This window comes from Lagopus leucura, unplaced genomic scaffold (genome assembly GCF_019238085.1).
Source record: "Lagopus leucura isolate 7727_CA_CO unplaced genomic scaffold, USGS_WTPT01 Super-Scaffold_100002, whole genome shotgun sequence".
Taxonomy (NCBI): domain Eukaryota; kingdom Metazoa; phylum Chordata; class Aves; order Galliformes; family Phasianidae; genus Lagopus; species Lagopus leucura.
Window position 1 is genome coordinate 34212969 of NW_024962263.1, and position 12556 is coordinate 34225524.

General features: G+C 40.2%; 1 protein-coding gene across 1 annotated transcript in view; it reads left to right on the plus strand.

Annotated features, from left to right (window-relative positions):
- ZNF516 (zinc finger protein 516) overlaps positions 1-12208 on the plus strand; it is a 100120-nt gene extending 87912 nt beyond the window's left edge. The window contains exons 4-6 of the mRNA XM_042869755.1: positions 1611-1715; positions 2620-2687; positions 9234-12208. Coding sequence (XP_042725689.1) covers positions 1611-1715; positions 2620-2687; positions 9234-9293 — 233 coding nt within the window. The 3' untranslated portion in view covers positions 9294-12208. The remainder of the gene's footprint in view (positions 1-1610; positions 1716-2619; positions 2688-9233) is intronic.
- Positions 12209-12556: the final 348 nt, after the last annotated feature.

Consider the following 12556-nt stretch of genomic DNA (forward strand, 5'->3'; position numbering starts at 1 on the left):
CAGGCTGGAGGAGGCTCTGAGCACCCTGATATAGCTGTAGGTGTTCCTTCATTGCAGGGGAGTTGGGCTAGATAATCTTTAATGGTCCCTTCCAACTCAAATGAATCTGTGATTCACAGACATCTCAGAAAGCCACCTGAGAAACCCAAGTCTCCTGGGCTTCAGAGAGCTGTTCTGTTTGTGTCTGTGTGACAAGTCTGGATTTGTGTCTCAGTCACGAGCTGATTCTTGTCTGCCAGGAACTTTTTGGAGATGTTTCTGTTCAGTTACATTATAGAGACTGTACTGCCATCTACAGGAGGTGCTATTATAGAAGTAGAAAACAGCCAGGGGATTTTTGGTTTGGTTTGGTCGTTTTTTTTTTTTTGTTGTTTTTTTTTTTCTGTTTCTTTCCTTAGCCAGGACAGTTTCTTCATAATCTATGTTATGGTAAAAGCTATCATTGGATGCTTGGTGTTTCACAAGCACAGTTAGCTTTTGCATTCTCCTTTTGCATTCACTTTGAGGTACAGCAGTCTGTATTTTGGATGGGCCCTCTGGCATCTTGCAGTTGATTTCAGTATTTGTTTTTTTCTTCACTGGACTGTTTTCGTTCACAGTTTTACTCTTTTAAAATGCCTTAACAGGAAGGGGAAAAAAAAAAAAACGCAAAACAAAACAAAGGAAAAGCTCAAACTTCATTTCTGCTGACAACCCCCTGAGAATGTCTTTAAAAGCCAAAGTATTCCAGTGGCAAATGAAAACATCAACTCTTCCCTTCTGAGGAGGGCGTTTTACCAAAATAGAAAAGATGATGTTCAGCCATTTTTTTTTTTTTTTTAAAAAGCCCAATAAAAGTCAAATGTGTCTTTTTTGATCAGCAGCAAAAAGACAAAGACCAGCCCTTTAAGTCAGATACTGTAAACTGACCTTTGGAGAAAAAGGAGAGGTTTGAGCGGTTTTCCACAAATGCTAATGGCCTAGAAAACATGTTTACCGAGGGCTGGAGGAAGGCTGCTGTGCCCGACTAGCTCAAAATGTCCGGAATGACACTTTCATTCACAGATGTCTTTCGTCTGTGCCTTGGAGCTCCCGGGTCAAAGCAGCACCGGCAGGCAGGTAGGCAGGGGCTAAAGGTTTGATCAGTTTGTGATGGCTCCACTCACTCTGCATTTGTCTCTGAGGTATTGCCGCCCGGGGGGGACAGTCGGGCTCTGGTCCTACTCACTTCCTATTATCCATGTGACTTGTCTCCGCCACGCTGGAGTCACTTTGATTTGCCTGATGTACTGCTTGACAAAGCTGGGTGATAGCTGAAAAGTGGATCCAGCTGCTCTGAAAAGCGCACACCTGACATGCCAGTCCTGGTGCGGGCACATCATGGGGAGCATTTTTTAATTCAATGTAATTTATGCATTCTTGCAGTCCTGTGTGTGCCTGGCCTGTCAGCCGGTGCCTAGATGAAGGCTGACAGTTGTCATCCAGGGCCTGAAGGTAGTCTCACATAATGACACATTAGACATACTAATGATGTTTTCTTCTGGCATAATGTTTTCTTCTCAACTTTCCTCTCTCCTCTCCCCCCGCCCTCTCCCTGTCTCCCTCCCTTCCCTCCTCCCTATCAACTACAGGGATGCTTAGGACACAAACACGCCAAGGAGACTGCGTCTGCAGGGAATGTGGAAAATGCTTTAACCAACCCAGTCACCTCAGAACTCATCAGAGGTCCCACACAGGTATATTTTCACACTTGCTCTTGCTTTCTCCCTTTCTCGCTTGCCTTCTTTCAGATTCAGCTGACAAAATGCCAAGAATTACGTTTCCCATACTAAGTTAACCTCAGTAATTCCAATACCTAAATCTAGCATACAGGTTTTTATTTTTACGACTATTGCTCTTGTTCTCTGGATATTGCTTACCTGATCCCTGCCCCAACTCCATAAAATTGCAATGCATTTAAGATAAGTCTGTTTGCAAATGTTTTATTTTAATTAGAGAGTAGGGTACTCAGAAATGAATATGCTAATGAATTCTGTTGCCACCAGCACAAATTGAAATCAAAGTACTCCTTTCAACAGAACGTAAGGCTTTGTTTTGCCTCATCATTGCTGTTGACAGGACCATTTTTGTGGGAAACGAGATTTCCCTCAGACGGGTCAGTCCCAAAATCAGCAGCCCTCAGCAGCGGCTTTTTAACCTGGCACAGCCTGCTGCTGAGCTGGGGGGAGGCCAGAGCCAGCCGGATTGTTGCCTCCTGAGCATCGCATGAGACAGTGAGACTAGCGGGTTCTCTCTGAGAAGTGTGAATGATGCATACATAAGCCAGTCTGATGCAAAATGACAGAGGCCAAATGGTAAGTAATGCAAGAAGAGGGTCCCTTTACACATACACCGATAATTAATGTTGTCAGTGATTGCTTTCTTCAGCGCTGAAGTCTGAATTAAAAAGGGCAGTGGCCCTAGGCTGCCATTAGCACACTCTCTTACAGTAAGTGTTACGGTAAATTGGTATTTTCCGGCCACAGGCTAGTAGCTGGTGTCTTTTTTTGAACGTGGTTAATCTGTAATGGTCTCAAATAATGTACACACACTAACGAAGCTTGAATGTTCATCTGTTAACAACCCCCCTTGTTCCCACAGTGGTGTTTGAGTCTAATGGACTCCGAGGTACTGAAGTTCACACCACCTCCGCAGATGCCCCAAAACAAGTATGTTTTACAATTAATTGGATGTTTGGTTTTTAATGTGGTAGCTGGGAAAAAGTTGCATGGTGATACTCATCAGTAAAGCACTGACTGTTTTATAGCATGTATAAATAATAATGGTGTTGCTTGATATTTAGCTCTTAAATTTTTAAGCGTTTTGTCAGTGTCTGTTAAATGTCTGTTATATAGAGAGTTAGTTAATTGTAGATCAAGTAGTTAGTGTTTAAATAAACATGTTACTGGCTTACTGGAGAGTGGGTGGGATAGCTAGCTCTGTAATGCACTGTGATATAAAATAGTGAGATGGTATTTAAAGAATTTCTAGGAATAATTTGCTTTTACAACTAACATGCTTTCTGCTACAACAATGCAATTAGCACTTATACTGTAACAGCCAGTATCTAGTCTCTCAAAGACTTATCTCCCACTTTATGTGGACTTTTTGAGGTGGTGTTGCTTTCCTGTTTTCAAAATGTATTTCCTGTCTTAACAAACACTTCTCAGCACTCTGAATTATGCATAAGAAATCTACTACTTAGAAAACCACTAAACTGAATTTATTTTGTATATCCCGTATCTTTGGATATCACTGTCATAATGTGAACCTTCCCACTCCATCTTCAAGCTTAACAGATGGGTTTCAGGGCATACTTTCTCATGGGCAGTTTTCTTTTATATGGAACCGCTTTCAACGTCGCTCACTCCTTCCTTGTTTTTAATATTTTACTACAAACAATTTTTTATGACTTTCCTCTTGTCTCTTAGTAAGCAATTACAGATGATTACGGCCATGTTTAGAGAATGGAGCTCAACAGTAGTCCTACTTTCATGAAGATGAGGAGCTGTCTCAATCTATTCAATAAACATCCTCACCAGGCACCACCACGTCGCTTAGGTCATGTGCTGCACCCTTTGTGGAAATCCTTCATGTCTTCTCTGTTATGTTTGCTTCTTTCTGCCCTGGAGGCTACTTTGGGAACTCAGTCTCTGCTACTGGAATATCTGGTCTGTCTCACGAGTGGCCAGCAGCTTTCCTCATGAAGTTTTCAAGTACTCGTTGTTCTGAGCGAAGCTTATTTACGTTTTATGGGACAGTAGCAGCTAAATTCTGTTCTAGTTAGAGAACTGGATGAAAACGCTGTTTTTGTGATGCATCAAATTGTACTAGGACATCCCTTTTAGTAGAAGAATATGCTGGGGCAGAACACTGCAGTGCTGCAAACTTTGGTTCTAGTTTAGTGATATAGATTTAGTAAACCTAAACATCTTGAAAAAACTCTTTTATCTTTTCATGCTGATTGATTATCTCTTATGAATTTGGTGTTACAGTTTTTGCTTGTCTTGCTTTAAAAGACTATGTAAGATCACAGTTGGAAATATATTTCCAAAAACTTAATGGCCGTATCTACCAAAAAGAGATGTGGAAGCTAAATTGGACTCTTCTTAAAAATTGTGTTGTACTTATTTATGAACAACAAATTTACTCATGACCCTGTCTTAGTAACCTGCTACACCAGAATTTATTGACTGACTTCTTCCACAGCAAATGTAGTTTGCTGTTCCAGACTCAGTCCACATCAATCTGTCTTCAAAGCATTTGATTAAATTACAGCATCTTTCGACGCACTGGAATACCGGGTAGAGGTTGGGCTTGTGAACCACTTTGTTTCTTCTCCATCGGTATTTCTTCCACAGAAGCAGCAGTATGATCACTTTTCTGTGAGACAGTTTCCTTTCTTTTGTCATTTGCTCTTCAGTATCAGCCTTTGTCTCAGTTTGTCAGTATCTGTGTCAGTTAGGATTATTCGGTTGTCTGCTGTTTTCCTTGTTCTCATCCAAGCAGGCTTTGCACTCCCCCTCCACCTGCACAGTCCCTGGGCTTCAGCAAGGGAATACATTTGTCTCTACCCGCAGCTGCAGGGACCTTTAGAAGCACGGGAAGTAGTTTGCACCAGGAACAATGCCTGCAGCACTCTGGTAACATTACAATTTCCCACTTCAAAAATTGTCACTCCGTGTCTTCATTTCATTTCTTAATTGGGGACAGATCTATTCTTGAGAGTTTACGGTGTAAAGTCAGTTCGAGTTACAGGAGTGCCACACACATGCTTCAAGCAAGAAACAATAGTTAGCACATTCAGTAGCTTTAGAATGAGGCTTTTTTTTAACGTTAAGTGGAAGTGATTCACTTTACATAATGTTTCCTCCTCACAGGTGAAATATCTTCCCTTGAGTAGTCAGCTAAAGAGTAAAAATATTAATATTAGTATTTCACAGTTCCCCCATTCCCTTCAGTAGTCAGAGAAGATCATCTCTGAAGGTTTCCCTTATAAAAGAAAGTTACGTAGGGCTTTTAAAATTCCCCAACACAGTAGGTTACAACAGTGCTGCATTATATAGCAGTTTTCTCATGGAATAATTTTAATTCCACGTGTTAAAAATAGAGTCTACAGCTTTTTCAAAGGTGAGACAGTTAGGTCTATATTTAGGTGTTCAAATAGGAAGCCTACTTTAGGGTAATGAACCACCCAGAGGAGATGCAGGTGTTCGGCAGCACTGAAAAGTAGGCCACCTATGGGGCTGTGTAAAGAGGGCCATGCACACCTAATGTTGGTAATGTCAGCATTAGTCTACATTTCATGCTTTGGCATTAGCACCAGTGAAATATATGCCTTATTTCCTACATTTTGTTTGTGTCTCGTAACATTAATTTCTGTGTTCTCTTCTACCCAAATGCTTAACAAAAATTTTCACCAAATGAATTTCTCTTGAACTCCAGAATACTTCCTGGTCTTCTTTTTTCTAAAGGATAAAAAATGCTTACTCTATACCCCAACTAATACAATCTGTGCAAAGTCTTGCAGATCCTCTTGAAATGCTGCCATATTAAACATACTGAATATTCTGAATATTTTTATAAATGCTAAATATCCCAATATGTCCATAATTAAGGTTACTTATCCACTATGAATATGTATCTTAATTTGGAATACACTATGCAGCATCAAAAGACCTGATTTAGAAAGCATGAATTCAGAGAAAACACACTCCAGTTGCTTATACATAGCGTGACAAAAGCTGGTTCCCTTTCAGAAGGGCCCATGTTACAGCATGAATCTCAAAACCACTGCAGTTCTTGAAGGAAAGCTCTCCTAAAGCATGGGATTATTGCAGAGGAACTGCCTGATACTGCAGCACTGCAGCCAGAAGCCCAGCTCCCAAGTGCATTCAGTAGCACAAGTCTCAATTCCATAGTCTGCTTTTGCAAAATGCTAACATCAGCTGTGGCAGTTTTTAATGCATATGCCTCGTGTTTATCTTGATCATTTTTAAAAACATATAAAAACATGTCCTACTTTAGGGATATAGTTTATCACTGCTGTGGTAAACAATATATTCTATAATAAATAGATATAAATATATCTGTATATTTATATATATCTGTATCAATAAATATATATAATCTTTTCTTTTTTAAAGACAAGTAATTGGATTTTCAAAAGGCATAGCTTGCTGGTTAGCAGCATTCTCTCTGATTGAGAATATACATGTGTGTGAAACGTATTTACAGTGCTGGAGCCAAAGGCGCTGGATCTCTCTCTGCCAATTTGCTTTTTGCTCAAATGAAGCAAGCAGAACCCCCAAAATTCTAACCTCTGCCCTCTCCAGAAAGGCATTCTTTTACTCACAGAAGATCAAGGAAAAGCTACAGGCTGGAAAGAAAGATAATGGTTGGTATCATGGATATCTGTGGCTGAAGCTTTCCACATGCCAGAGGACAGTGGCACTCCTTTTCTTTGAAAGAGCTAGAACACAGCAGAGCCTCTGTGACAGGAGCACAACACCTTCATTAAGGAGCCTGTGAGCTTTAACTCATTCCACTATGACTATTTAAAAACATTGGTTGTAGTGCTCAATACCTGCATAAGATAATGATGTGAAAAGCTAGAATTTGAGTGATAGAGTGGAAGAAACCAAGAAAACAATATATGTGTTGCAAAGAAACTTGGAGGAAAGGTTGGGGACCTTTGATACCTCTAACGGGCTTGTAGGCCAACTACAGCACAGCCCTGCTTGTCCTTAACCAACTGGAGGGAGAGGGGGAAGAGCAAAATAAAATAAAATATATATTTTAAAAAGTTATTTAAACTGCTAGCGTTGTGTTTGGGTGTTGGGTTTTTTTTTTCATTTGAAGTTTTAGCACTGTATGTTAGAAGTCCTATTTATGACATTTGTTCATATGAAATGTCTTGCCCCAGTTCCTTGCTGAGTTTCTTCTAAAGATCATGATTAATAGTTCAGTCTTCATTATTGCAAATGTTATTTTTAAATAGTTATTCTGAGAACAAGAATTCCATTAATCAAAATAATAGATAATGAACAAATAAATGGCAACCTAATTTGTCTCGTTCATACATATGGAGATTATAATGCAAACAATCAAGGAATCATGGAGGCTGCTGTACTGGAATCTGAGTAATATGCATGCGCCAGGAACCCACCAGGTTAGGAATGCAGTAGACAAGATTAGCTGCTGTAAGTCTTTTCCTCTTGCTAACAAACTGAAAAGGTGCCCATGGTCCAAAATGATTATTGTAATTTATTTCGATGTCATGCGATCATCTATCTCCAATACATTACAATGCACACAGACTGATTTTTTCCTTTTCTAGTTAACTGGTGTAATGCTCTAAAACTCAGTACAGAAATAGCTTTTGTCATGGAAGCTGAAGATTTCCTCTACAGAAAAGCTCAAAACTTGATTCAGAACTTGACTGCCTTGCTACCAATTGCAAACCCAAAGACTTAGAGATAGCTTTCAATCTACTGGAAAATCAGTTCTCAGTCCCACTTTGTATGGTTGAAACTGAAGGACATCCCTCTTTTTCCATGAGTGGGTATGGATGCGAAGGAGGGAGCCACTTTTGCCCTCAGAAAGCTCAGGTACCTTTTCCTGATGGAATTGAGAACATGACAGTGCCCCAGGGTCGGCTCCTGCCCAAGGCCATTGTCTTCACCTCCACCAGCCTTCAGCCTCCTCCGCTATGAAGAGGTGATTTCTGGAAAGCTTTCTTTGCCCTCCTTTTTCTGGTATTCTCCAGGAGCTCCTGTTTGCTGGCGCAGTTTTTCATCTGAGTTCTGAAGCCTTCAGCTCTCCCTCCTGCTAGTGCTGCTGCAGGAAAGCCTTCCTCCCCATCGAGGAGGAGGACTTCTCCAATGTGAAGAAAGACAACAGGGAAACATCCCTGACCCTCTGTGCATCCCTTCCCAGTGGAAAGTGATAAATCTTCCCTTTCACATATACTTGATGCCCTGTGGGTATGTGCTGCCCACAGGATGGCTGTCCCAGAGCAGCAGCCCTTATCACCCTCTTTGTCAGCTCTTGCCCAGGGAAACCTGGACATGGTGCCCATCTCCCCTTCCTCCCCCTTACAGCTGGGAGGAAGCTTGCCATGCTCCCCTATGTCCGTGGGTCTGGTTCTGTGCAAGAGGTTTTAGTGATGAATGCCTCCACTTGGAATTGTGGCTCTGTCTCTCAGGCATGATGTAGCCGTGCAAAAATGTAAAGCATCTTTCTTAGTTTACTGCAGGAAATTCAGCATCCAACTAAGGAAGTTTTATCACATCTCTCATTCAGTTACTGTTTCCTACATTTCAAATATACTGCGGTCTGTACAGCGGCTTTTTTTTTCTTTAATTTTGTTGCAAATCTTTTCGACTTAAACCAAACTTTGACTGGTAAATGTCATGAATCTCAGGCCAGGTTTAATTAGGAATTTTCTAAATCTATTAACAAAAGAGATGCACTTAATACATTATGTCAACCAGAGCTGGGCTTTCTTCAGCTATTTCTAGGGCTGCCATAGGCACAGCTTGAAACACGCTTGGATTTTACATGGGTGCTGTATTTTATGTTGCATTAATTTAAAATGGTCTGTTTCGCTTCATCAGGACTTTAGCTTAAGGATAGCGCATTTATATAAGATTAATCTTGCCATGTTGTTTTAGGATCAAGATTGTAAACTGCACTGTTCCGACAGTGATGTTCTAAATGTCATTTTAAAGCCTTTCTCAGGAGCTGCAGGCTCCCACTTATTCATGATGTTATCTTTAATTTCACTTGATTTTCAGAATACCCCTTCTATTTTTTCCACGTAATTATTCATGAAAATTGGCTCAAAAACCTAAAGGAAGATGACAAGGGGAGGGAAAGAGTCTTCTTAGCTTTTGACAAGCCTGCACAATAATTCGGTTTTTCTTCTTTGAGCCGCCTCTGTGACCTCCAACTTTAGCCTCTGTGAAGCTCTCATCGGGCTATGAACCCCTCTTGGCTCTCTTTGGAGGAGCATCCCTCCATGTTCTTAGTATTTCTGAGCGGCTCCATTCCTTGTTCTTCTAGTCTGTCCAAGACGTTATAGGTCTGACAAATGCCCTTCTGACACTAGTCAGGAGGAACGAGCACCAGAAGGGCTCGCCGGACGCTTGATGCAGGTGCAATAGGGAAGGCGAGGAGGTGAGAATGAGCTTTTCCCTCTTTCCTCCCTACAGGGCAGAGACCACACCGGCGCCGACGTTGCCCACACGCTGCCTCTCCACAAGGGCACCTAGAGCCTCAGCCCGGGAGCCCCCCGCAGCCCCCGCCCCGCCAGCATCCTGGCGTCCCTGCAGAGCACGGATCATCGCCTTGGCTGGCAGCACTGTGCGGCGTTGGGAGCGGCACCGCGCTCTGCTAGCAGGGGGTGCCGCCGCGCCGCTCGTCGTTGGGAAATAAATGAAGATGCTACACGAGATATATATAAATTGACGTACTAATCAGTCCCATGGTTCCTTATTTCCTTTATAATAAACAGTGGAGTTGGCAAGCGCCGTGGCAGCACGAGGCATCTATATTAATCAAGAGAAGTTTGAGACACTGGAAAAATTAAACTTTATGTGATTTGGACAGCATGAAGAAGTTAAGCACTGTAACAAAAACCTCCCCGATGCTCACAGTGACTATTTGATACATTTGAAAAACAGCAGTGGATTCGAGGGCTGGAGAAGTATTAATTAATGAAACTGCCACTGCCTGTCATGCTGAAAAGCAAATTAAAAAAAAGAGAGAGAGAGGAAGAAGGGGGGTGTAGGAAGAAGGTGGCATTCGGTGCTGAGAAAGCAATGCTTGATGAAGGATTAAAGGGACTAAAGAGAAAGACCGTCACTCTGCAATGGTTTGTTTCATTACAGTTTGGGGACCACTTGCATTTCTAGTGCTCTTGTTCTTGACTGCGCACCATTAATAGTATGTGAATATGGAAATGGAAACACTTCCACAGAAAAGCTTCTATTCTGTTTGGGAAAAGAAAAGCTCGTTGAACACTAAGAAAAACAGGCTTCTGTGTTTTACTCTCAGGACCTTTTTTTGTAACAGGGCTACTTTCTTCGACCTGATCACAAAGGAAGTCTTCACGTTTCAAACAATTAAATAAATAGACCTGCTCAGCTGTCTAACGCCACCCATCCATATGTTGCTAATGGAGAAGGCGTCACGGAGTGCCTCAGCCCGAAGCTGTTCTGCTCCTCCCTGGGCACGGCCACACTCTGAGAAGACGAGGTCCTTCTGTTGTGGTGGCAGGTTAATGTTCATACGATGTGTCATGTCTTGTACGCAGTGATCACTGGTGGTGTTACGAGGGGGAAAAAGAAAAAAAAAAAAAAAGCTTTATATACCTCTTCTACAGTAACTCTTTAACTGCAAGTTTCCAAGGTGGGGTTGTGGCACATAACAGGTTGTTAACCATGCAGTGTAAGCAATTAAAATGTATTCCACAGATATAAATATTTTCTTTCCTTATTGCTGTGACACTATGTGTGATGGTAATAGTTCTGAGACTTTCAGATTTTGCACATATAATTTTATGCATTATCAAAAGTTACTGCTGCCTTGAAAGAAAACGTTCTGTGAAAATTTTTTGCAAAAGCTTTACTAGGTTTGTTTGTTTGTTTTTGTTTTGTTTTTTTTTTTTTTTAAATTGTAACATTTTGTAAAGGCAGGAGATGGAATTTAAAAAAACTTAGCATGCTAAATATATTTTTCAAAAAAGCAATAATTTTACATGTACAGAAATGATGCTAACCTTTACTACAGGTGAGAGCAACAGTTTACTTAATACAATAATGGAATAGTGCTGTTTTTGTAGGGCTTCTGACACAAAGATTTGTTTTAAAAAAAAAGCAAACAAAAATACAAAAAAAAATACCCTTTAAAGCGAGATCTTTCTGTTCTAACAGTTCTGGTGGGTGGGAGGGGGGGAGGGTTTGCTTTTTTAAAGAGAAAATCTAGTTGGTAATTGGTTCTGGATACTTCTTATTACTTGTTTTAAATTACTTGACAGTTTTTGTTACATTACAACACTTGCAACAATGCAAACTAACTCTGTTGTGTATTTTTTTATTAGTTTTTCCTTATACCATTACACCAGATGTATGCCAGAATTCTCTGTAAGTCTTGGTGTAGTTAGGAATGTCTGTGCAAATGCTTACAAGTGACTGTAATTAACTGTTCTGTGAAGTTATTCTGCAGGAGGTCGCATAGACACATTCCATTGTACACCAAAAAAAAAAAAAAAAAAAAAAAAGAGAGAGAAAAAAAGAGAAATATTTTGCTGTGTTGCTTAATGATTATCATTTTGGGTTTGCACTAGCTTTCTCATTTGTTTTTATTATTATTATTAGTTTCTTTTTTTGGTTTTGTTCTTTGTTTCATTGCTTTTCTGAGTCATGTTTTCCATGAATGGAAATAATGGTGATGGTTCAGGAATGCACAGAAGCTAGTTGTTTAGCCTATTTGTTTGTGTTTTAGTTATTAAAAACTCTTGTGTACCCAAAATGGCACAAAAGCGTAGCGTACATTTGTAATTTCTTTCTTTTTTATTTCATTTTAATTTTGCTTTGCAAGCTGATATAAAAAAATCTTAGTTAACATTTAGAGCCAAAAGCTTTTTTTCTGGAGCTTTTCTTCCAAATATCTGACAGAGAAGCTAGTGCTGTCATCGCCATTACCAGGGTACTAATCAGCAAAGTTTACAATCATGATTTAGCTACATGAAGAACAACAGTAGGGAAAATCAGTTTAAATAATTATATGCTGTGTATAGCACAGAAATGAGATTTTCACTTAATTAAACCAGAAATAAGAGTGGGTGGGAAAAAGCCAACCCTAAAGACCATCTGTTTTCTCAAATGACTCCCATGATTTCTTCTTTTTTCTTTATCGCTGTATTGTATTGATTTGTTATTTTAGCTAGGCCGTAGTATTTAAAATTGAGTTGTGTTCTTTATTTATTTAGTCAGTGGGCTTTGATCAGCTCCTTTAAATGACGTGATAAGTTCTTTGGCATGATACACTCCTGTAAAAGCCCTTTTATGACTGTTACAGGGACTTTCTACTACCTCTACCAATCTACTGTTTCTTCTTCTTAACTGGTTTTTATGGTGTTGCAAGTCTAATGTAACTTAGACAATAAAGGGTTTGATTATCTACACTGCAGGTTCTCAGTGTATCTGCCATCTCTTTCTCTCGCTCCTCTCTCTGTTGTTGTGTGTTTCATTATAGCTGAAGTGCAGATGAAAGAAGGACCTCTCTTCACCACAGCGGTGTTGTGTCCTGAACGTCCTGCACTGACTGAAAGTTGAACTTGGAGAAACATTTTCCATGATGACAGTCAGCTACAGCACTGTCACAATTCTGTTTGCATTCTTGAAATTCTTTTCTGTTAATATGTTATGAGTAACTCATTACATAGTGCAAAGTGGAAAGCAGATTAGCCAAAACAGCTTTTGGTTTAGTATTTGGAAACTACTTAAAGTCCTTAGTGAAAAGACTAAGTTTA